Consider the following 24328-nt stretch of genomic DNA (forward strand, 5'->3'; position numbering starts at 1 on the left):
ACCGAGTCAGCTCCACTATCAGCCCCACCGGCTCCATCCCCTGTAGTGCCTGTGCCAACCTCTGCTCCTCCTCCAGACCCCAAGCGTAGGGAACCGATGCTCCAGGACACCCCATTTGGGTATTTCCTCTTCTTCCGAGGCCTCCCCTGATCACTCAGAGGAGCCCCCTTGGAAGAAGTGCAAGAGGAAGCACATTGACACCCCCCCCCTGAGTCTGTCACTTCTGATACAGACTTAGATGAATGGGAAGGGTCCCCAAGATCCCCCTCTGAAGAGGTTTCCTTCTCGGACATCCTGGAAGTGCTCAAGCAGAGGGGGAACTGGAATCCCCTAGCCCCTTCTGAGGATGAGTCTGTATTTCTGGATGCCTTTGGTTCCCGACCTTCCACCTCCTGGGTGTCTCCGCCTTTCGATCCACTTATGACAGTGGTGGCTCGAAAGGCTTGGTCAGCTCCGGATACAGTGGAACCAACTCCAAGGAGACCTAGTAAATTTATTACAGCACCCCAGGATAAGCAGTTCCTTTCAAAAGGTGTCCCTGTTGATGCTGTAGCAGCAGCCACCAAAAAAGAGCTAGCGGAGACCTCTTCGTCTGTTCATCCCCCTAACAAGGAGTCTAGGACGTTGGACAGATATGGGAAGCAAATGTTCGCTTCAGCAACCTTCTCTATGAGGTCACTGAACTACCTGTGTCATTTTACCCAACTTCAAAGGGATCTCTTTAAAGAGCTCGGAGATACCCTCCAAGATCCAACAGCTGAGGGAGCACAAGCCAAGGTAGCTTCCCAGCTAGCGACACTTAATTCTGTTGTTAACTCCTCCATGAGGCTCATTTCCCATGCAGCCAATGGGGCAAGTAGAGCTGCTGGTACTGGGGTGGCCCTTAGGAGGCATGCCTGGATGCAGCTGTGTAACTTTGCGGAACCCTTTCGAGCGTCCTTCACCAACACTCCCTTTAATGGTTCCTTTCTTTTTGGACCACAGGTGAAAGACACTTTGACTAGGTATGAGTAAGAAGGCAAGAGTCTCTCTGCCGTGGGAGTCCGTTTTTCCACTCCCTCTAGACCCTACCCCAAAGGTCAGAAGAGTGGTAAGATGTGGTTCCGTAAATCTCAGGGACCTTTGCCTGACACACATAGTGATTTTTCCTCCAGAGGCAGAGGGGGAAACAATAACAATAGACGCTGCCCTCATGGCAGAGGGGGTCCGCAGAACCAGGGCAACAGAGAATCCTTCTCTGACAAGCCCTTTCAGCATCCCTAAAGGGTTACCTAGCTGCTCATCTCTGAAGGCAGTCGGGGGAAGACTTTCGTTGTACCCCAAAGCCTGGCGAAGTTTAACACAAGACAGATGGGTACGGTCTGTTATATCCGGAGGTTACAAAATTCCCTTCCTTCAACCCCCTTTACAGTCAAGGAAGACCCTCCCAGATGTTCCACCCAATCTGAGGGAGCAAGCAGTAGTAGAAGTTTCAAAACTGCGAGAAAAAAGAGCCATCCAGGAAGTCCCAGCAGACCAGCACGGATCCGGAACTTACTCAAGGATGTCCTTCAAGAATGCAACTGCAGTCATAACATATGGGTTGTCCTGCCTCAGGCAGCCCTCGGTCAGCCGAATTCCAAAGTCTGGGTCCGGCGTCGGCTGGTGTCGCCTCCTCTCTGACGTCACAACGGCTGGAGTATAAAGGCATCGGCTGACGCCATCTTCTTCAGTCTTTCTTGCCGCGCGGTGCCCGAAGCAGAAGCAGTTCGCAAGTGCCGGTCGGTCAACTCCTGTGTTTTCAGTACCGAAGTCATCTAAAAGCTAAGTACCCCGTTGGGGAACATTTATTCTTGCCTCAGCCGATGTCAGAACAAATTGAGAAAGTTAATAATTGTTTGTCTTGTGGTAAACAAATACCTCATAAGGACTTCCATTCTCTCTGCCTTCCTTGCCTGGGCCCAGACCACGACGTCTCGACCTGTGTTGCCTGTGCTTGCTTTAATAAGCGCACTCTCAGGCACCGGGCAGAATTCGCTGAGGACTTTTTCGGTGAAACCTTTGCATATATCATGCCGTCGGATCAACCGACAACCCAATCTGTTAAAAAACGCAAGGACCGGGACCGACATCCTCGGCCCGCGTCCACTACCGATGTTACTCCTAAATCCTCTGCTAGCGCTCCGGTCCCCTCAGAAGTGGTAAATCAACTGCTCCAGGTTGACGACACAGCGTTACCATGACCTTCGGTCTCAGAGATCTCTCCGGTACCGGTTGTGGATTTTCCTCCGGAAACCGAAGTTCTGGATCTCCCCGACACCATTTCTGTGGACAAGGTAACGCCTGCACGTGGGGCTGCTAGGCCTCCTGTTTCCATGTCCATCAAGGCCTTTGCACGTGCTAAGGCCGTCAGTCAGGCCAAGGCCCATCCTAAACCTGCCCAGGCCCCTTCATCTGATAAGCAGATCATGTCTCTGGCTGCAGATCTTATTTCCCTTATCAGGGGGTCTCAGCCTCATCCGGACAGGGGTTCTCAGCCACCTGCAGAAAAAAGGCCTAGAACTGAGCAGGTGGACGACCTCTCCTCGGATGAAGCCTCTGGAGATTCTGAGCATTCTGATACCCAAGAAGAACCCTTCCAGGCCTACGAGGACTCTGATGCTGAGGAATCAATTCCCTCTGCTTCCCCTCCAGAGGATTTCTCTTTTGGTGAAGTCCTGCATTCCATGAGGGAACATTTTCAATGGCAGGGTCAGGAATTCTCTGACTCCAGGAAAAGGCTTTGTACTTTTCTCAAGCTTCCCCAGCACAGACCCTTGGCTATCCCTCCAGTTATGGATGGTTTGGATGATGTTTTCTCTGACTCCAGTGCCAACCCTGATTCTCTTCCTCCTGCTCCTGTCAAGCCGGACAGATATTACAGGGTCCCTGACACTCACAAGCACCTTTTTAAGGCTCACTCTGTGGACCTAGAAACTATTTCACAGGGCCCCAAGGGAGTGGCTTCCTCCTCTGCCAAAAACCCACTGCCAGCTGACAGAGAAGCAAGGTCCCTGGAGAGATGGGGTAAAAAAGTATATACCTCTACTACCCTAGCCATGAGGTCTCTTAACTGCCTTTTTCACATGTTTCAGTACCAAGATTTTCTCCTGGATGATTTACAGAAAGTTAGCCTCTCCTGAGCCTATTGATAAAAAGGCACTGCAGGATCATATTCATAACACTCAGCAGGTTAATAACCATTTTCTGCAGTGTGGTTATGATGCACTGGAAGCTTCATGTAGGGCAGCTATGACTGGGGCTGTAATACGTAGACATGCTTGGTTGAAGGATCAGTCTTTGCCTGACCATGTTAAAGTAAAGTTACTGGATGCACCTTTGGAAAAACAAAAGCTTTTTGGTGCTACTGCACAAGATGTATTGAAATCCATAGAGGAAAAAGCAAAGTCAGTACAGACAGTCAAGGATTTCCTTCAGGTTCAGCCACCCAGATTCAGCAGAAACTGGCCCTCCAAGAATTGGTCCTTCCCCGGCTCTGACAAGTTTTAAAGGGGAAAAAGCAGACGTGCCCGAGGTAGAGGGCAATACCGAGGATCTTACAGGGGACGCCAATGGCAACCTCCAAATCAAAGAAGTGGCGCAGACAATTCAGCTGCACCACAAGGACAATCACAATGACTTGACTTTCGTACCGCATACAAAGGTTCAAAGAGAAGCACCTTTGGGCGGAAAATTAGCCTTATTCTCACAAAACTGGCATATCTTAACCAAGGACAATTGGATTCTGGATTTGATAGACAAAGGTTACAGATTCCACTTCCACACATTACCAATAAAACAAGGCATGCCAAACCTGCCACATCATCAAAGGGCAGAGGCACTCACTCAAGTTTCCAAGCTATTAAGTATAAAAGCAATAGAAAGGGTTCCTCCTCAGGAACAAGGCCAGGGATTTTATTCAAGACTGTTCCTTGTTCCAAGAAAAGAAAACAAATGGAGACCCATACTGGACTTGTCAACTCTAAACACTTTCTTCATTGTGCCAAAGTTCAAAATGCTGACGTTGCAGCAACTTTTTCCCATGTTGGGCAAGTGGTCTTGGCTGGTCACTCTGGACCTCAAGGAGGCATACCTGCATGTCCCAATCAGACAAAGCTGCAGAAGATACCTCAGATTTCTTGCAGGGACAGAGCATTATCAATTCTCAGCATTGCCGTTTGGCTTATCTACTGCACCTAGAATGTTCACGAAATGCCTGGCATCAGTAGTGGCACACTGCAGACTGCAGGGGATTCAAATATACCCCTACTTGGACGACTGCCTCATACAAGCAGACAACAAACAAACCTTAAAAGGGAATTTGGAATATGTCATGCATCTACTGCAGGCCTTGGGATACACAGTCAACATTCAGAAGTCAAACTTACTACCATCCCAACAAATTATATTCCTAGGAGCCAAACTGGACACGGAAAAACAAATGGCCTACCTAACAGAGGAAAAACAGCAGCATTTACCAGAGTACTTCAAAGGCCTAGCAAAGCTTTCCCAGCTGACTGCAAGGAAAATCCTGCAGGCCCTGGGTTTCATGGCATCTTGCATCCTTCTGATACCTTTGGCAAGACTTCATATGAGAAAGCTGCAATGGTATTTAAAAAACTTATGGTCTCAACACAACAGCAGCCTAGAGGACATAATCCCACTTATTCCATGTCTGCAGAAGGAATTTCTATGGTGGGCTCAAGCCAGTCAACTAAACGAAGGCATGCCTTTCAACAGACCTCAAGCAGACCAAATGATAACAACAGACACCTCAGACCATGGATGGGGGGCGCACATGGAGGGCAGATGCACTCAAGGTCTTTGGACGCCAAAGGAAAGACATCTGCACATAAACCAAAAGGAGATGTTGGCAGTGATACATGCCATCGAGACTTTCGAAAAAACACTAAAACAGGGACATTTGCTAATAAGGACAGACAACACTACTGTCATGTGGTACATAAACAAGCAGGGAGGCACTCATTCTTACCCCCTCTGCAGACTAACAATGCTTCTCTGGGAAAAATCCCTGAGCCTGAGGATACATTTACAATCCCAGTTTGTACCAGGCAAGGACAATGTACTGGCGGACAACCTGAGCAGAAATTTCATGGATCCACACGAATGGATGCTGCACCCTCACATTTTCTCTCAACTGGCAAGGACATGGGGAAGACCGGACGTAGATCTTTTTGCTTCCCACTTAAATCATCACCTGGAAAAGTTCTGCACAAGGACTCACCACCCTCTACCTTGGAAAACGGATGCACTCTTCCTCCATTTGAGCCAGCAGCAACCTCAGAAATGCAATTTCTGTCATGGAAGACGGCCTTCTTATTGGCAGTCACCTCTGCAAGAAGAGTTTCGGAGATACAGGCACTCATGGCAGTGCCCCCCTTCCTCATTTTTCATCAAGACAGAGTCTCTAATCCTACATTCATGCCAAAAGTAATTTCCAGGGTGTCTCTAAATCAAGCTATTCATCTACCTGCATTCTTCCCCAATCCTCAAAATAAGGGGGAAAAACTACTGCATACTTTGGACATACACAGACAATTACGCTACTACTTGGACAGAACTAAGGCCACCAGAAGGTCTGACCAGCTGTTTGTAGCCTATGCTGCTGGAGTACAAGGAAAAGCAATCTCCAAGCAAACAATTTCAAAATGGATTGGACATTGCATCAGATTTTGCTATTCTTTCCATGGAAAAGGTGTGCCAGCCAATATTAGACCACATTCCACAGCTTTCCTAAGAGGAGTGGCAACAAAGGACATTTTAGAAGCTGCTACATGGAGCTCTGTGCATACATTTACCAAGCACTACAACCTGCCCTTATACTCCAGATCCTGAGCAGGCTTTGCTTCGGCAGTCCTGCAGGGGATTTTAGCTACACCATCCTTATCATAGTTCCATCCACCCCCAGCTTGGCTATGGTACTCAACCCATATGTTATGACTGCAGTTGCATTCTTGAAGGACATAGCACAGTTTTGTACCTACCATAAATGTAGATGTCCGATAGATATGCAACTGCAGTCGGATTTTCCAACCCTCCTTCCCCTCTGTATCCTTCTTTTTGGGTTCCTACCCCTCTTCCCTTCAGCTGGGGGTATCTCTTATGGTGTATCTGTTTATTACTGTTGTGCATGTTTGGGATTATTTTATCCATTTACCAAATTTAGCCTTCCTAGGAGGGCACCTGGCATCTGGGGCAAGAAACACTGAAGAAGATGGAGTCGGCCGATGCCTTTATACTCCAGCCATTGTGACGTCGGAGAGGAGGCGACACCAGCCGACGCCGGACCCAGACTTTGGAATTCAGCCGACCGAGGGCTACCTGAGGCAGGACAACCCATATGTTATGACTGCAGTTGCATATCTATCGGACATCTACATTTATGGTAGGTACAAAACTGTACTTTCTTTTTAGTACCAAAAAAGACAGGGGACTGGAGACTGATTCTGGATGTCAGCAGACTAAACAGGTCTGTGCAAAGAATGAAGTTTCAGATGGTCATGCTACAGTCCATTCTACCCTTTCTGGGTCAGGACAATTGGATGTGCTCTATAGATCTTCAGGATGTGTACTACCATATAAAGATGGACAGGCGCTCCAGGAGATATCTTTGCTTTTGACTGGGGGCCAGTCATTATCAGTTCAGAGCTCTGCCCTTTGGTCTCCCCACAGCCCCCAGGGTGTTCACCAAATGTATGGCAGTGTGTCACGGCTCACATGAGGCGTAAAGTATTCCAGGTGTTTCCATATCTAGATGACTGGCTCCTTACTGCTACTACTAGGCATCAACTCATACAAGCACGGTACTACACAATCACAATCTGCTCACAGCTCGGCATCACAATAAATTTAGAAAAAATCTGCCTTGTTGCCCTGTCAATCTATCACTTATATAGGACCAGACTTAGACACAAGGGATATGTTTACAAGGCTACCACCAGAAAGAGTGTCCGCAATTCGTCAGCAGGTACAGGTTCTGATGCAGAGCAAAAGGATCCAAGTCAGGTACGTCCTTCAAACTCTAGGTTCCATGGCAGCAGCCATTCTCTTAATCCCACTGGTGTGCTTTCATATGAGGATTCTTCAGTGGCTTCTGTTTACGCAGTGGTCTTTCCAAGAGCTACCCATGACTCACAAGATCATGATCACGGATGCATGCAAAAGGCATCTTTCTTGGTGGATGGTCTCCCCACTAGTTACTCAGGGCAGACCTTTCATACAACCCCCTCTGGTAGCCACAGTGACGACAGACGCCTCCCTGATAGGGTGGGGGGAGCATTATCTGGGAAGGACCTTCCAAGGCACGTGGCAACCTCACAAGTACCATCTGCACATAAATGTCCTGGAAATGAGAGCCGTGCTCCTGTCGTTGCAAGCTCTTCAAGACTCTCTTCCTCCTGGGACCATTGCTGTTCAAATGGACAACATGTCAGTGGTGTGTGGTACATCAACAAGCAGGGTGGAACCAGGTCCTACCCCCCCCCCGTGTCGAGAAGCACTCAAACTTTGGCAGTGGGCGTTTTCCTCCCAATGTTTTCTGATTGCGACGCACATCCCTGGGAGATCCAATGTCATAGCAGACAGGATCAGCAGAGCTATTCTAATGCCTCACGAGTGGTGTCTGAATCAGGAAATTGCAAATGTTGTTTTTCGCAAATGGGGACAGCCTTGCTGTGATCTCTTTGCCACCCCCTTCAGCAGCAAATGCAGCAACTACTTCTCCCTTCTTCCGCTTCCGGGTCACACACCCAGAGACTCTGTAGTCCACGATTGCCCCCAGGGACTTCTTTATGCCTTTCCTCCATTCTCTCTGATACCCAAACTTATACAGAAAGCAATATTGTTGGGTTGCAAAATGATCCTCATTGCTCCCTACTGGCCTCGACAGATATGGTTTCCGTTCATGCACAGTTACCTTCTTGATCAACCCTGGACCCAATTCCAGACCTCCTGGTTCATCAGTCAGGCGGGTTTCATCAATCCCTAAAAACTCTCCAGCTCACAGCTTGGTTGCTCCACTTCCAACCTTAGCCTGGCTTCCCAGCATTTCCCCAGGAGTCCGTGACATTATCGTGTCCTCTCACAAGTCTACAACGAGGAAAACTTATGCTAGCAAATGGAAATGTTTTTCTTGTTGGGCAAAGACTGGGAATGTGGATCCCTTTTCAGCCCCAGTCCACAAAACCTTGGAATTCCTAGGTCTACTGTTTCATTCCGGGTCCGCTGCTTCTACGATCAGGGTACAAATGGCAGCCATTTCTAACTTTCATGTTGGTTTTTCAAACTCTAACATTATGTCTCATAAGCTATGTAAAGCTTTTTTAGAGGGACAACTCTTCTTAGGCCTCCATTGAGAGATTCCCCCTCCTCCTTGGGACCTTAATTTAGTCCTAACCTCCTTAATTCTGCCCTCTTTTGAACCAACAGTTTCCTGCTCTGTCAAGTTCCTATCTTGAAAGACACTCTTTCTGGTAGCTATTACTTCAGCCAGATGTGTCTCCGAACTTCAGGCACTATGTGTTTGTCCTCCTTAGTTGGTTTTCATAAGGACAGGGTTGCTCTGGTGACTAATCCCTCGTTTCTCCTTAGAGTCTGCTCAGAAAGTAACTTAAACCAATCTATAGATCTTCCTGTGTTTTTCCCTAATCACACCAACAAGGCAGAATACAAACTACACCAATTGGACGTTCATAGGCAATTACGTTTTTACTTGCACAGAACTAAAGAAGTAAGGAAATTGGACCAACTATTCCTCTCTTACGCCTTGGGCAAACAAGGTCTCCCAGTTTCCAAGGTAACCTTATCCAGATGGTTGTCTTACACTATTTCTTTCATTTATCAGTTAAGGAACAAAGAGTTACCTATTAAACCGAAAGGTCATTTACTAGGGCCTTGGCTACCTCTGTAGCCTTCCAATCCAGGTTGCCCATGGATTCTGTCTGTGCAGCTGCCACGTGGGCAAACCCTCATACCTTTCTCTCTCATTACAAGTTGGATATGGTCTCCAGGAGCAGAGCTCACTTTGGGTCCACTGTTCTGAAGAGTCTGTTCCACTGAGCCAACCAGGTTTTTAGGTGCTAGGGACGCTGCCCCAACCAGCAAGAACAAAGGCAAGATAGACAACTTAACATAAAGAAGTTATGTACGTACCATAACGTTCCATGTTAGTTGTCTTCATCTCATCTTCCTTCTTGCGTCCCACCCTCCATCCCCCTGTCCTAGTGGATCGAGAGGAGTTTTTTTCTGTTTCACTGGCTGTGTGTTCTCTTGTGTCCTTTTGACTTAAGAGAATATGACAGGTGTAGTCAACTGATTCTTGACTGATTTATTATTTTATGTCTGGAGTTAGCTATTTCAAACGAGATCTGGGTAGCTATCGCTAGGCATTATGGGATAAGGTGTAGCCTCGAGCCAGTAAACAGCTCTCGAGCTATTGAAGATGGCCGAGTTAGAGCCGAGGATCGGCTCCGATCCCCAACCAGCAAGAAGAAAGGCAAGATGAAGACAACTAACATGGAACGTTGTGGTAGGTACATAACTTCTTTTTATAGGTCATCCAGGCTAGCATTCATAGGAACTTGAAAGAAGGGCCTGAACTGACCATCAATGCTCTCCTTACTTCTGTTAGTCCATCAGAAGGCTACAGGAAGCCCTCATTAACAGTGGATGGCTTAGGCATTTCTGTTAACCCCTAATGCACCACCAGATGGCTGATATGATTATCTCTGCCTCTGCAGGGGTGTGCTACGGCCTCATGGACTAATGAAGGTTACCTTCTCATGTTTGGCAGTGCAATGCCGACATCCTCCATCCTGGCCATTTCATTGCTGTGATTGTATGGGGGCAGTTAGCTGACTGAGACCACCTGTCCTCCCCTCAGGGCAAAGAGGTCAGTATCAACCTGTCAGTCCCATCCCACTGGCTCATTTCTTTCCAGTGACGAGGCTGCTGCTCAAACATGGCTCATGACCAGAGTTTCTTTTTTATGTGACATAGGCAGACAGGAAAGAATTGAACATATGGCCTTCTTTTCTTTGCCACTGTCATTTGCTGGGCCATTATTAAAACATTGGGATAATGCTTAACAACTTGAGACATCTTTCATAATTGTGTGCATTTTTTTAATTAAAAATGTTTTATTTGATTTTAAAAATCAATAATTGTGTGCATTTTTTATCCAACTTACTGTCATGCAACCCCCTTGACTTTTGCGGATCTTTCAGCTTTTGTGGCAAATGTTTATATTAATGTGCGTGTTTGGGCCTACCTTAATATCTTTGTGATTCCTTGTGATGTGTTTTCAGCAGCAGGGCCTACCTTAGTATCTTTGTGATTCCTTGTGATGTGTTTTCAGCAGCAGGGCCTACCTTAGTATCTTTGTGATTCCTTGTGATGTGTTTTCAGCAGCAGGGCCTACCTTAATATCTTTGTGATTCCTTGTGATGTGTTTTCAGCAGCAGGGCCTACCTTAATATCTTTGTGATTCCTTGTGATGTGTTTTCAGCAGCAGGGCCTACCTTAGTATCTTTGTGATTCCTTGTGATGTGTTTTCAGCAGCAGGGCCTACCTTAGTATCTTTGTGATTCCTTGTGATGTGTTTTCAGCAGCAGGGCCTACCTTAGTATCGTTGTGATTCCTTGTGATGTGTTTTCAGCAGCAGGGCCTACCTTAGTATCTTTGTGATTCCTTGTGATGTGTTTTCAGCAGCAGGGCCTACCTTAGTATCGTTGTGATTCCTTGTGATGTGTTTTCAGCAGCAGGGCCTACCTTAGTATCTTTGTGATTCCTTGTGATGTTTTCAGCAGCAGGGCCTACCTTAGTATCTTTGTGATTCCTTGTGATGTGTTTTCAGCAGCAGGGCCTACCTTAGTATCTTTGTGATTCCTTGTGATGTTTTCAGCAGCAGGGCCTACCTTAGTATCTTTGTGATTCCTTGTGATGTGTTTTCAGCAGCAGGGCCTACCTTAGTATCTTTGTGATTCCTTGTGATGTTTTCAGCAGCAGGGCCTACCTTAGTATCTTTGTGATTCCTTGTGATGTGTTTTCAGCAGCAGGGCCTACCTTAATATCTTTGTGATTCCTTGTGATGTGTTTTCAGCAGCAGGGCCTACCTTAGTATCTTTGTGATTCCTTGTGATGTGTTTTCAGCAGCAGGGCCTACCTTAGTATCTTTGTGATTCCTTGTGATGTGTTTTCAGCAGCAGGGCCTACCTTAGTATCTTTGTGATTCCTTGTGATGTGTTTTCAGCAGCAGGGCCTACCTTAGTATCTTTGTGATTCCTTGTGATGTGTTTTCAGCAGCAGGGCCTACCTTAGTATCTTTGTGATTCCTTGTGATGTGTTTTCAGCAGCAGGGCCTACCTTAGTATCGTTGTGATTCCTTGTGATGTGTTTTCAGCAGCAGGGCCTACCTTAGTATCTTTGTGATTCCTTGTGATGTGTTTTCAGCAGCAGGGCCTACCTTAGTATCTTTGTGATTCCTTGTGATGTGTTTTCAGCAGCAGGGCCTACCTTAGTATCTTTGTGATTCCTTGTGATGTTTTCAGCAGCAGGGCCTACCTTAGTATCGTTGTGATTCCTTGTGATGTGTTTTCAGCAGCAGGGCCTACCTTAGTATCTTTGTGATTCCTTGTGATGTGTTTTCAGCAGCAGGGCCTACCTTAGTATCTTTGTGATTCCTTGTGATGTGTTTTCAGCAGCAGGGCCTACCTTAGTATCTTTGTGATTCCTTGTGATGTTTTCAGCAGCAGGGCCTACCTTAGTATCGTTGTGATTCCTTGTGATGTGTTTTCAGCAGCAGGGCCTACCTTAGTATCTTTGTGATTCCTTGTGATGTGTTTTCAGCAGCAGGGCCTACCTTAATATCTTTGTGATTCCTTGTGATGTGTTTTCAGCAGCAGGTTATGTAGTTGATTGATAAACGTAGCTCATGTTCACTGCTTTATTATCTTCTTTTATAGAATGCTTTGCCTAGTGATGAAGATGAGAAAGACCCCAGCGACCCCTATAGAGCCCTCGATATTGACCTTGATCGGCAAGTACAACTCATGTTTTTGTGGGGGGCAGGATCTGATGCAACATTATGAAGCAGCAGATTATTTTAAGGGGTTCTGTAAACGTTTGGTTTTGCAGTTTCAGTTGCTTGAGTAATATTCTTATGGTGGTTGTGATTCATTTGCAAATTTGCATTTACATATCAGAAGTACTTTACTGATAGTTGTGTATTTTCTGGAACAATGTGTAGAATGTATATATTCTTATATGCATTTTGTGGGGTTGGTTCTGCATGTATCCCAGTTGGCTACTCACGTTGTGTGGGTCCAGGATAAATCTTCCAGCTATAGCTGAGCAGCTGGTTGCAAAAAACAGAACTATTCCTGTAAATTAGGGCATACTTGGAATTCAGAGCGGTGTTATTGCAAAATGCATCCTACAAACCTTTTTGTTAAATTGCTGTATACTGTACTGTCCTGTTTGCATTTGCCAGTGAGGATTATGACTTGTTTTCCCCACAAGACAATTATGACGTGAATGTGGAGCTGCAACCATCCTCAGCCATGTGGCAGCCTAACACTGCTGAATCTTGATTGTGTGTAGTGGCGTATCTAGGCACAATCCTCTTGTATGAGCAACCTGGAAGTCCTTTGTGCCTAGATATCTTGCATTGAATCATACAATAGTCAAATGGAGATTGAAGGAATCAAACCCTGGACTTCAGGATGCAGTTGATTAGCGACTTGCAGCATTATTTCTCCTTGCTAATTTGCCAAGTATCACGACTAGCTGAATTTGAAGTAACTGTTTATTTGAATGGTCACTCTTAACATCTTTTGTTTTGCTGAGTAGTTAACTAAACTGATTGTAATGGACCATTTTTCTGCTTCAGAAATGAACAGCGTTAAACACAAATTAACAGCAGTTACATTAAAGGATACATTTTTTGAATTAACCATTTAGTAAAGGTGACATGGCTGAGGCTTCCGCTCTAGGTGATAGCAGGGTAGATTGCCTTTGCTGGCGGTAGGAGAGGTACTAGAGCGCTGCATATAATCAAATGTGAGAGGTACTAAGGCGTCTCATATAATTGTATGTGAGGGGTACTAGGGGCACTGCATATAATCGAATGTAAGAGATACTAGAGCACTGCATATAATCCAATATTCATAATCTTGAATGTGTTGAACACCAGCAGAAGTGATTGAAACTCATTTGATCGCTTCTGCTGGTGTTAAGTCCATGCAAGATTGTGCACAATGAGAATCGGGGAATTTGTTCTTTCCCACTGTAGCTTGATCTCGGAGCTGGTATATATAATTAGTGGGGGAGGTGTGGTGCATGGGGCTTGCCCCCCTATAAAAACATAACTGCTTTATTTCATTGTTTTGGTTTTGATCTATCAGGATTGATAGTTAGCCATTCAACGTTTGTATACTTTGATGATTTGAAGTACACCAGGAGGCATTGCTCATAAACACAAATTTTGGTATCTTTTTCTTGTGAAGTACAGGAACGTTTAGTGTGTTGAATGTGTTTTCCCAGGAACGTTTAGTGTGTTGAATGTGTTTTCCCTCTGGACTGCTGCAGCTTTTGTTATGTGGATCTTCCCTGACTCTGTTGTTGTTGTTCCTGCGTTTGTCTTTATGCTCTCCCTGTAAGCTCTTTTCTGACAGTCTTCTTGACTCACTGCCCTTCTTTTGAATATGGCTTGTAGTGCACTGTCTTCCTGGAATCCATAAAAAATCCTTATAAGTTGTAAGCAGAATGCATGTAGATTGTACAGTCAAGTTGGCCCATTTTTTTCTGTTGTCTGATCATTTTTCATGCTGCTGCCTCTGCAGATTGTTGCTAGGTGTTACAGGGATCCTGTTCACCCTGCTCATCTGATCAAACGTTCGGGGGTCCTCAACCTGTTTGTTGGATCCTAACTGGCAAAACTAATGCTCCAGAATTAAGCTCCACTACATTTTTCCTGTTCAGAATGCATCAGCTTGTGAAGTTCCCTCAGATATTGTTTGCTGCCTCAATGTTCAGTGTTCCACATTTCTAAATCTTAATTAGCATTTATATTTTTTGATCATTTGACAACCTCTTGCTTATTTTAGAGTTCGTTCACTGTTTCTTCAGTTTGAGCTCCTTTTTTACTCTTATTTTCAATTATTCTTTTAGCTCCTTCAGTGTTTTGGTATTATTCTACCAGCGTTCTTAAAATAAAAAAAAAAAAAAAAAAAGCTCGGTCTAGTACTTTCCTCTGTTGAATAGCAACATATGTTTTGTGTGTGTGTGTGTGTGTGTGTGTGTGTGTGTGTGTATATATATATATATATATATATATATATGTATATGAACGTTTATATATATGTGTGTAGTCTGTATATAGTAAAATGTGTGTGTATGCATCTGTTGTGTATGACCAGACTGCCCTAATGTTGAATGTAAAACAGCAACAAAGTCAGTTGGATCATACACATTAGCGAAAAAAAAAACAATAATATCGAATTATGAAATATTTCCTCTCCTGATATTAAAACTAATCCCCCCCCATAACACTTGCCTGAAATTTGTCTCAATAGTGGCGGTGTTACGGGAAGGTTATAACGTTGCGAAGGTGTAGGGTTAGGGTTGGGGGACTGGGCAGCGTTGGGGCTAGCAGCCATTACTAAACAGGACAGGGGGGCTTCTGAAAGTGTTTACTGACAACACCACAGTCCTTTTGTATATGAACAAGCAGGGGAGACAAAGTCCTACCTTCTTTGCGGGTTGGTTCTCGACATGGAATTTGGCAGTTCAGTACAATGTGACTCTCTAAGTGGTTTACATCCCATCCACCCAAAACCTTGTGGCAGACACACTATGAAGTCCATGATGCAATTCCATGAATGAATGCTGTACAGGGATGTGTTTTTGGACTTGGCCCATCAGTGGGGTACTCCTCTAATGGATCTTTTTGCCTCCCCTCTGAACAAACTACTACAACTTTTTGTGCCAGAGTCCCAGATCATCTGTCTTGGAAGGTGGATGCCCTTTCTTTCTCATGGATGCTTCTCTATGCATTCCCCCTTTCCTCTCATTCAAAAAGTTCTGCTCAAAATTTAGCAAGATAAACCAAAAATCTTTGTGGTAACACCCTATCACACACACCTTTTTCCATTCCCGGTGGTGCCCTATCGGACTCCAAAGACCAGCTATATCCATCTACCATTTTCCTGCCTGTTTAATTACTTACCTGGGCAATTTGAACATCCTTGGACTAAAGCCACACTAACCAAGACTGTCTGTCATAAAGTAATTATTTTGTCTTGCTTCTTCATCTACTGTATGTATATAATAATCCATTATACCTCCCAAGTGTGCTAATTAGACTGCCATATCTGCCAGCATCCATACCCCCCGTCTACTAGTAATGTACTCCACTGCCTGTCTCTAGAATACTCCAGCTTCTACTACCAAAGTTCTCCACAGTCTGTCTCCAAATATACTGCAGCTTCCTACCTTTATTCTAGCAGCCCTCCATCCTCTCCCTACTACATTACTCTTCTTTCTTATTCTATATCCCACAGCTACGAACTCTTCACAGGATACTTACAGACTTTGTCCACTAGAGGGCAGCCTTGACTCACCTTTAACTTCACTGTATTCTTTCTCCTACCTCTTACTTTATATCTTTCTCGCTTGAAGCATTTGTCCCTTATTCTCCTTTACTTTCCTCTTCCTCGGACCATACAGACCCTTGAACGTGTCTCCTTCCTTGGTCCTTATAAACTCTTTACCTAGCCATCCTCTCCACCTCCATTACTCCTAGACTAATTCCTTACACACCCTCGTTTCCCCTCTTCTCTTCTCTCCCCCTTACTCTTACTCACAACCTCTGCCTTCTTAATCACTATCTCCTGTTCTTACCTTCTTCCTTACTGATTGTTTCTCTCACTGCCTTTACCCTTCTTAGGTCTACCCTGCTCTGTTCGCCCTGCGGGCTCACTCCGCTCCCTTACCCTACCCCCAATTCTCACCCACCCCACTACATCTCAACTTATACCCTCATAGCCTCACCCACTTTCTCTCCAACTAATTTACCCTTCCCTTTCCTCTTCCTTTTTCCCTCCCCCTCATATCTTCCCTCCACTACAATTCAAACTTCGTCCACATTCAGTACACCACACATCACTCATCTCACTTTGTACTAACTATTAGAACTCTCTATAAACCAAAACATGTCACCAAAATATATACTCTTCTCCACTCAACTAATTATCTTTATGAACCTAACCTTCATCTACTACCTCACCCAGCCTAACACCCTATCTCACACCCCACTCTTCCATACAACCTTCTCTCTCAACATACCTCACTCCTGCTCAGCCATACCTATATCTCCTACACTTTATCCCATCAAAAACAATCTAAGCTTTCTCTACAAACTTATCTCAGCTTACAAAACTTAAAACCACACCCTCCCAGAAAATTGCCCGACAACTAACAATATCTATCAAAAAAAAACAAAAGCCCCTACCACATAAAGCAGATTCTAACATCTCTTCTATTATCTGGAGATGTTCACCCTAACCCAGGCCCGAACACCTCCTACTCTACCTCTAAATCCATTCAATTAGCATCCCTTAACGCACAAAGTCTAGCTAACAAAATTCATAACCTTCAAGCCTGGCTACACCATAACAAACCAGATGTCTTAAGCATATCCGAAACCTGGTTAAAACCTCATATAAAGGACGAGGAGATAGTTCCACCTAACTACTCTATTATCAGGGCAGACAGAACCAGTAAAAAAGGTGGTGGAGTAGCCCTACTCTACTCATCCTCTCTAGGCATTACTCCCTACAATAAAGCCATTCCTCAATTTAACAATGCAGAATTAATACTAGCCCAACTTCAATTAAACAAGCGCAAAAATATATGTATAGCCTCACTCTACATTCCCCCTGGAGACAATATCTCTACTCTTGAAGATATCTTCTCCTGGTTCTCAACCAATATATCTAACGAAACCATCATTATGGGAGATACCAACATCAATTGGTCCTCCAGTCAATCCCATACCCCCCTCCATTAACATCAACCTATATAACTTCTCACAACTCATCAACTCCACCACTAGGCCCTCTAAAGACTTCACTACTGGCAGCATTATAGACTGGATCTTAGTCTCTCACCCCCACTACTACCCTGATAGTGGAACTCTCCCTGACTCGTTAAGCGACCACCTTTCCATCTTTGCTACACGCCTTCCTTCTCCATTATAAGCTACCCATAATTACATTACTTTCAGATACCTAAAAAACTTCAACCCAGAAGCCTTCTCCAACTCCTTAAAATAATTTAACTGGACCCCCCTAAAAACTCTCTCCCTCGAAAGTGCAATCACTCACTTTAATACTACTTTCCAAAATCTTTTAGATTTTCATGCTCCATTAAAAACCAAAAGAATAAAAAACAAAACTACCCCTTGGCTAACTAAAAGCACATTGACAACCATGCTAACCATGGTTAAGAGATAAAGCTTGGACACGCTATCAGAAGCACAAATCTCCCACTACCCTTAATGAATACAAAACTCTTCGCAATACAGTAAAAAAGCTTATTTCAACAGACGGTCAAAACTACTACACTTCTCTCCAAAGTAAATACAAAACTGACCCACAAAAATTCTGGAAAGGTAAAACCTCCCTCCTAAAACCTGGCACAACTGAAAACCCAAACCCCAACCCAAATGTACAAGACAATGAACTCGCCACCGAATTCAACTCCTTTTTCATTGACTGTATTTCCATACTTACCTCTTCCTTCTCGAGCAACCACCCACCCCCTACTACCACCTGCCCTCCTCCTACACCCCCCTCTTCTCCACTCTATCACCCTACTACCTCGCAACCCCCTACATTCTCACTGAAACCAATCCCTACTTCCACTATAAAAAAACTAGTACAGAAGCTAAAACCATGCACTAATGCCCCCGATAACATCCCCTCACACTTCCTCAGCACATCTGCAGATGCCATAGCCCTCCCAATTAGTATCCTAATAAACCGCTCCATCCAAGAAGGTCTTGTTCCACAAATCTGGAAAAAAAGCTTTTATCATTCCCCTTCATAAAGGAGGGAATAATACTAGCATTACCAACTTCCGGCCCATCACCATCCTCTCTCCTATATCAAAAATTCTAGAAAGATGTATCCATTTACAACTCCTTCCCTATTTATTAGACAACAACCTACTTACTTCTACTCAGCATGGCTTCCGCCCTAATCATAGTACTATGACAGCCCTCCTTTCATTCCTTGAAACTGAATAAAGCTAGAGACTCCGGTCTTACTGTATCTACCATCCTTCTTGATCTCTCCAAAGCATTCGACACTATCTCCCATAACCTACTACTCACTAAATTGTCAAAGCTAAACCTATCACCTTCAAATCTCAACTGGTTCACCAGCTATCTCTCAAACAGGCAACAAGCTGTGAAATGGGAAAAAGCCATCTCCTCTTTCCTAAACACCCCCACAGGTGTCCCACAAGGCTCCATATTAGGCCCCCTCCTCTTCAACATCTTCGTAAATGATTACTATCACTCTATCCCCCATGCTAGCATCATCCAATACGCAGATGATTCTGCAATCATCTGTGCAGCCTCTTCCATTCAAACCCTTCTAAAGCTCACCCAAGAAGCATTCTCCACCACAGAACAGTGGATGAAAAATAACCATTTTGCACTTAATGCAGCTAAATCAAAATTAATGATATTTATCCCCTTTAAAACAAACAAACACATTTGATAGATAACTATTCTCCATCACCAGTCAAAATAACACTCCACTTGAACTGATATCTGAAACCAAACTGCTAGGAGTTCAAATTGACGATAAACTTAAATTTGAGTCCCATCTACTAATAAACATTAAAAAAAACCACCAAAAACTCGGCCTGCTCTATCGACACAAGCGATTCCTCTCATCAACAACCAAACTCACTCTCTCTACTACATTTCTGTTGCCCTCTCTCCTTTATGGTGCCCCCCTTTTAACTAATCTACAATCATCTATTAAAACTAAACTAGCTACTTTTTACAACAAAATAGCCAAATTTGCCACTAGTAACAAAGCTTCAACTCATCACTGCGCACCACACTCCATAAACTAAATTGGCTCGAACTTCCCAACTACCTCTCCTACACTCAGCTCACATATGCGCACAAACTCATTTTTCAACCATCCCTCTGTCCCGCCCTTTCTTCTACCTTTAAAATTCACCAGACTCAAAGACTTCTCAGATCCACTAATCAAAACCTAATAGAAGTCTACAGACCCCTTCGCCCCTCAGGACAAAACCTCCTCTCTTTTTCCATAGCTCGACTATGGAACTCCCTCCCTCCATTCGCACCATCACTAGCCTTCCAACCTTTAAAAAATCACTTCACTCCTACCTAACATCCAGATGGGAATGCTCCTGCTCCCTCCCCACATAAACATTCTCCACTTCCTGTATTCTCTCCACTTCCTGTATTCTCCCCACTTCCTGTATTCTTATTACCTTCACCACCTATATTTTGCTCGTAATCTAATTCTTAATATAATCTATCATCCTGAATTCTTCTGTATCAAAAAAAAAAAAAAAAAAAGGTATAACTTCACTCTATTATTATTTTTGTTGATAATTTTACTGATTGTAAACTACACCTTGCTATGTCTTGTATGTTATGTAATGTAAATCTCTGTAACATGTATTCTTGTTAGAGCTTTTCTCCCCCGGACTCCATTGAAAATGGGTTCACTTGGCCCATGGACCATCCTTGTTAACCAACAGCAAATAAATAATAAATAAATAAGACTGTCAGAAAGTCTGATCAGCTGTGTGCTCTTACACACCTTGATTGAGCATAGACACTCAGATTTTATTTGGATAAAACTAAGACTGTCAGAAAGTCTGATCGGCTGTGTGCTCTTACACACCTTGGTTGAGCATAGACACTCCGATTTTATTTGGATAAAATTAAGACTGTCGGAAAGTCTCATCAGCTGTGTGCTCTTACACACCTTGGTTGAGCATAGACGCTCCGATTTTATTTGGTTAAAACTAAGACTGTCGAAAAGTCTCGTCAGCTGTGTGCTCTTACACACCTTGGTTGAGCATAGACACTCAGATTTTATTTGGATAAAACTAAGACTGTCGGAAAGTCTTGTCAGCTGTCTGCTTTTTTTCATTCCACAGCTCTGAGTTTGCCTCTTTCCAAAGAGACACTTTCTTCTTGGATTTTTAAGGCAATTTTCTTTTGCCATGTATTTCATAGTAAGAGTCATCTTGATAATGTCCTTCAAGGATGCATCTGCAGTCCTTACAAATGGGCTGTCCTGTCGTCAGGCAGCCCTTCAGTCGGCCGGATTCCAAAGTCTGGGTCTGGCCTCGGCTGGTGTCGCACTTCACCCGACGTCATAGCTGCAGTTCTTCGGGCATAAAGGCATCAGCCGACGCCATTTTCCTCTGTCTTTCTTGCCGCGTGGCGCCCGAAGCAGAAGCTGTTCGCAAGTGCCGGTCGGTCAGAACCAGAGATTACTACTACCGAATAATACTTCGAAGACTTCTAAAAAGCTAAGCACCCCATTGGGGACTCTTTTTTGCCTCAGCCGATGTCAGAAAAAGTGAATAATTGTTTAACTTGTGGGAAACAAATACCTCATAAAGATTTCCACTCTTACTGCTTACCTTGTTTAGGCCCAGACCACGACGTCACAGCTTGTCTAGCCTGTGCTTCTTTTAACCGACGGACGCTTAGACGTCGGTCGGAATTTGCTGAGCAGTTTTTTGGCACTGATTTTGCTTATATTATGCCGTCGGATCCTCCGACTTCACAAATATCCAAAAAACGCAAGGAAAAGGACCGACACTCGCGGTCAGCGGTTTCGGCCAAAACCGCGGTTAAGCCTACCGCGAGTGTCTCTGTTTCGTCTGAAACCGAGCAAGCGGTTCTTCCTTCAGCCGAAAACATGCCTTCTACCGAGGCCTCTTCAAACCTGGTGGAATCGGCTTCTGAAATCCAACCTGTGGTTGCGGTTTCTCAGGAATTATCTGATACTATTCCCATGGATATCTCTACTCCTGCACGTGGAGCTGCTAGGCCTCCTGCAGCCATGTCCATTAAGGCCTTTGCCAGGGCTAAAGCAGCTAAAGCTACAAAAACTGTGCCTGTTAAGACCCCCTCTCACAGGCCCAGCTCCAGTTTCCAAATGCTTTCCTTGGCAGAGGTTCTTATTTCTTTAATCCGGGGATCCCAACCTCATCCAGACAGGGCCTCTCATCCACCTCCAGAGAAGAGGCCTAGAGCAGAGCCCCCTGAGCCAGTGTCCACAGATGATTCTTCTGATGATTCAGATAATACAGACCCTCCTGAGGCTCCTTATTCCCCTTACGAAGACTCTGATGCTGAAGAGTCCATCCCTTCTGCCTCTCCACCTGAGGAATTTTCCTTTGGGGAAACCTTGCATGCTATGAGGGAACAATTTCAGTGGCAGGGCCAAGATTTTTCAGACTCCAGGAAAAGGCTTAGAACCTTTTTGCATTTACCACAACATAGGCCTTTAGTCATTCCTCCAGTTCTTTCTGTTGTAGATGATGCATTTAATGATGCTTGTACTGCTCCTGATTCATTACCTCCGGCCCCTGCTAAGCCCGATAGGTACTACAGGGTCCCGGACACACATCACCATTTATACAAGGCTCCTTTTGCAGATCCCGAGACTATCTCCCAGGGGCCTAAGGCTGTAGCAACTACCTCTGCTAAAAATCCCCTCCCCTCTGAAAGGGAATCCAGGTCCTTAGAGAGATGGGGTAAAAAAGTTTACACTTCTGCTACTCTGTCAGCTAGGGCCTTGAACTGTCAATTTCATATGATCCAATATCAAGAATTTATGCTTGACCAGTTAACTAAAAAACTGTCCTCTGATGAACCTTTTGATAAGAAGTATGTTCAGGAAATAGTACATAACATTCAGCAAGTTAGTAACCATTCTTTAAAATGCGGCTATGATGCACTGGAGGCTTCCTTTAGATCAGCCATGACTGGTACAGTTATCAGAAGGCATGCATGGTTGAAAGAGCAGGCCTTACCGGACCATGTCAAAACAAAACTGTTAGATGCTCCCATGGACAAGGCCAATTTATTTGGTTCTCCTGCACAACAGGTACTGAAGAAGATGGAGGAGAAGGCAAAATCTGTACAAACAGTGAAAGATTTCTTACAGGTCCAACCTCCGAGGTTTAGCAGGAATTGGCCCTCCAAAACTTGGTCCTTTCCAGACTCCTCTAAAGCACAGAGAGGCAGGAATAGGTTATCAAGAGGCAGAAACCAATCCAGGGGTGCCTACAGGGGACGCCAGTGGCAGGGTAACAACCAGCGAGGCACAGACACAGCCACCACCACTGCAACAGGACAATCACAGTGACTTGGCTCTGGCACCGCCTACCAGGGAACAACTAGAAGCACCCTTAGGCGGAAAGCTAGCCTTATTCTCAATAAACTGGCATTACATCACAAGAGACAAGTGGATTTTACAGACAATAGACCAAGGCTACAGGTTCCACTTCCATACTCTACCAGGGAAGAGAGGAATGCCAAACCTACCGCCAAATCAAAAGACAGAAGCTCTAAAACAAATATCTCAATTATTAAAGATGAGAGCTGTGGAAAAGGTACCATCTATGGAGCAAAGAAAGGGATTTTACTCCAGACTCTTCCTGGTACCAAGAAAAGAGAACAAATGGAGGCCTATTCTCGACCTGTCCGCTTTAAACACATTCCTCATTGTTTCAAAATTAAAAATGCTGACTCTACAGCAGCTTCTTCCCATGCTGGGCAAGGAGTCTTGGCTGATAACTCTAGATCTCAAGGAGGCATACCTGCACGTCCCCATACGACAAAATTGCAGAAGATACCTCAGATTTCTTGCAGGATCAGAGCATTATCAATTCTCAGCATTGCCCTTTGGCTTATCTACTGTGCCCAGAGTGTTCACGAAATGCCTGGCATCAGTAATTGCTCATTGCAGGCTTCAAGGAATCCAAATTTACCCCTACCTGGACGACTGCCTGATACAAGCGGACAACAAAAACAAGCTAACAGAAGACTTACAAAGAGTCATTTACCTGCTACAAGCCCTGGGATATACAGTCAACATAAAAAAGTCAAGGCTGATACCATCCCAAAGAATAACCTTTTTGGGTGCAGAGCTGGACACATCAAAGCAAATGGCATTCCTAACTGCAGAAAAGCAAGAGCAACTACCTCTCTACTTCTTGGCATTAACAAAGCAGAACCATCTAACAGCAAGAAAAGTACTGCAAGCCCTGGGCTTCATGGCATCCTGCATAATACTGGTCCCTCATGCCAGACTGCATATGAGGAAGCTACAGTGGTACCTAAAGAATTTATGGTCTCAACACAAGCACAGCCTAGAAACCAAAATTCCAATAATCCCATGCCTGAAGCAAGAGTTCCTATGGTGGGCTCAGGCCTGTCAATCAAACACAGGATTGCCCTTCTACAGCATTCAACCAAGCCAAACCATCACGACGGACGCCTCAGACCTCGGTTGGGGGGCCCACATGCTGGACAAGTGCATACAAGGCTTATGGACTCAAGACCAGCTGCACCTACACATAAATCTAAAGGAAATGCTGGCAGTAAAATTGGCAATCCAGACATTCAGACCATTTCTCCGAGAAGGTCAGTTGATGATAAGGACAGACAACACCACAGTTATGTGGTACATCAACAAACAGGGAGGCACACATTCATACCCTCTATGCCGGATGGCACTGGACCTATGGAAGGTGGCTCTGAGCTACAACATTCAGTTACAAGCAATTTATGTACCAGGAAAAGAAAACATTCTAGCAGACATATTAAGCAGGACTACCATGGATGCCCACGAATGGATGCTGCATCCGGACATATTCAAAGCCATTACAAGAAAATGGGGACTCCCAGAAATAGACTTATTTGCATCCCCTCGCAATCACCAACTAAAGAAATTCTGCACAAGGACGTACCACCCACTTGCTTGGAAGGTGGACTCCCTATCTTTCAGTTGGAAAAACCTGACAGCATATGCATTCCCACCACTTCCTTTGATGCACAAGGTGCTATTGAAGATCAAAGAGGAACGTCCAAGGATCATTCTGATAGCTCCAGACTGGCCAAGACAACATTGGTACCCATTACTAAGGAGCATGTCTCGGGAACAAATATGGGCACTACCCCTGGTTCCATTGCTGTTAACACAGAACAACT

The 24328-nt window shown here is 44.6% G+C and overlaps 1 protein-coding gene across 1 annotated transcript in view; it reads left to right on the top strand.

Annotated features, from left to right (window-relative positions):
• The window catches only part of AP3D1 (adaptor related protein complex 3 subunit delta 1), a 3080434-nt gene that overhangs the window by 1885528 nt on the left and 1170578 nt on the right, over positions 1-24328 (top strand). Inside the window, exon 24 of the mRNA XM_044055492.1 lies at positions 12000-12073. Coding sequence (XP_043911427.1) covers positions 12000-12073 — 74 coding nt within the window. The remainder of the gene's footprint in view (positions 1-11999; positions 12074-24328) is intronic.

The sequence above is a fragment of the Protopterus annectens genome, chromosome 13.part0 (assembly GCF_019279795.1).
Source record: "Protopterus annectens isolate FY-2018-M chromosome 13.part0, PAN1.0, whole genome shotgun sequence".
In the NCBI taxonomy this organism is placed as follows: domain Eukaryota; kingdom Metazoa; phylum Chordata; order Ceratodontiformes; family Protopteridae; genus Protopterus; species Protopterus annectens.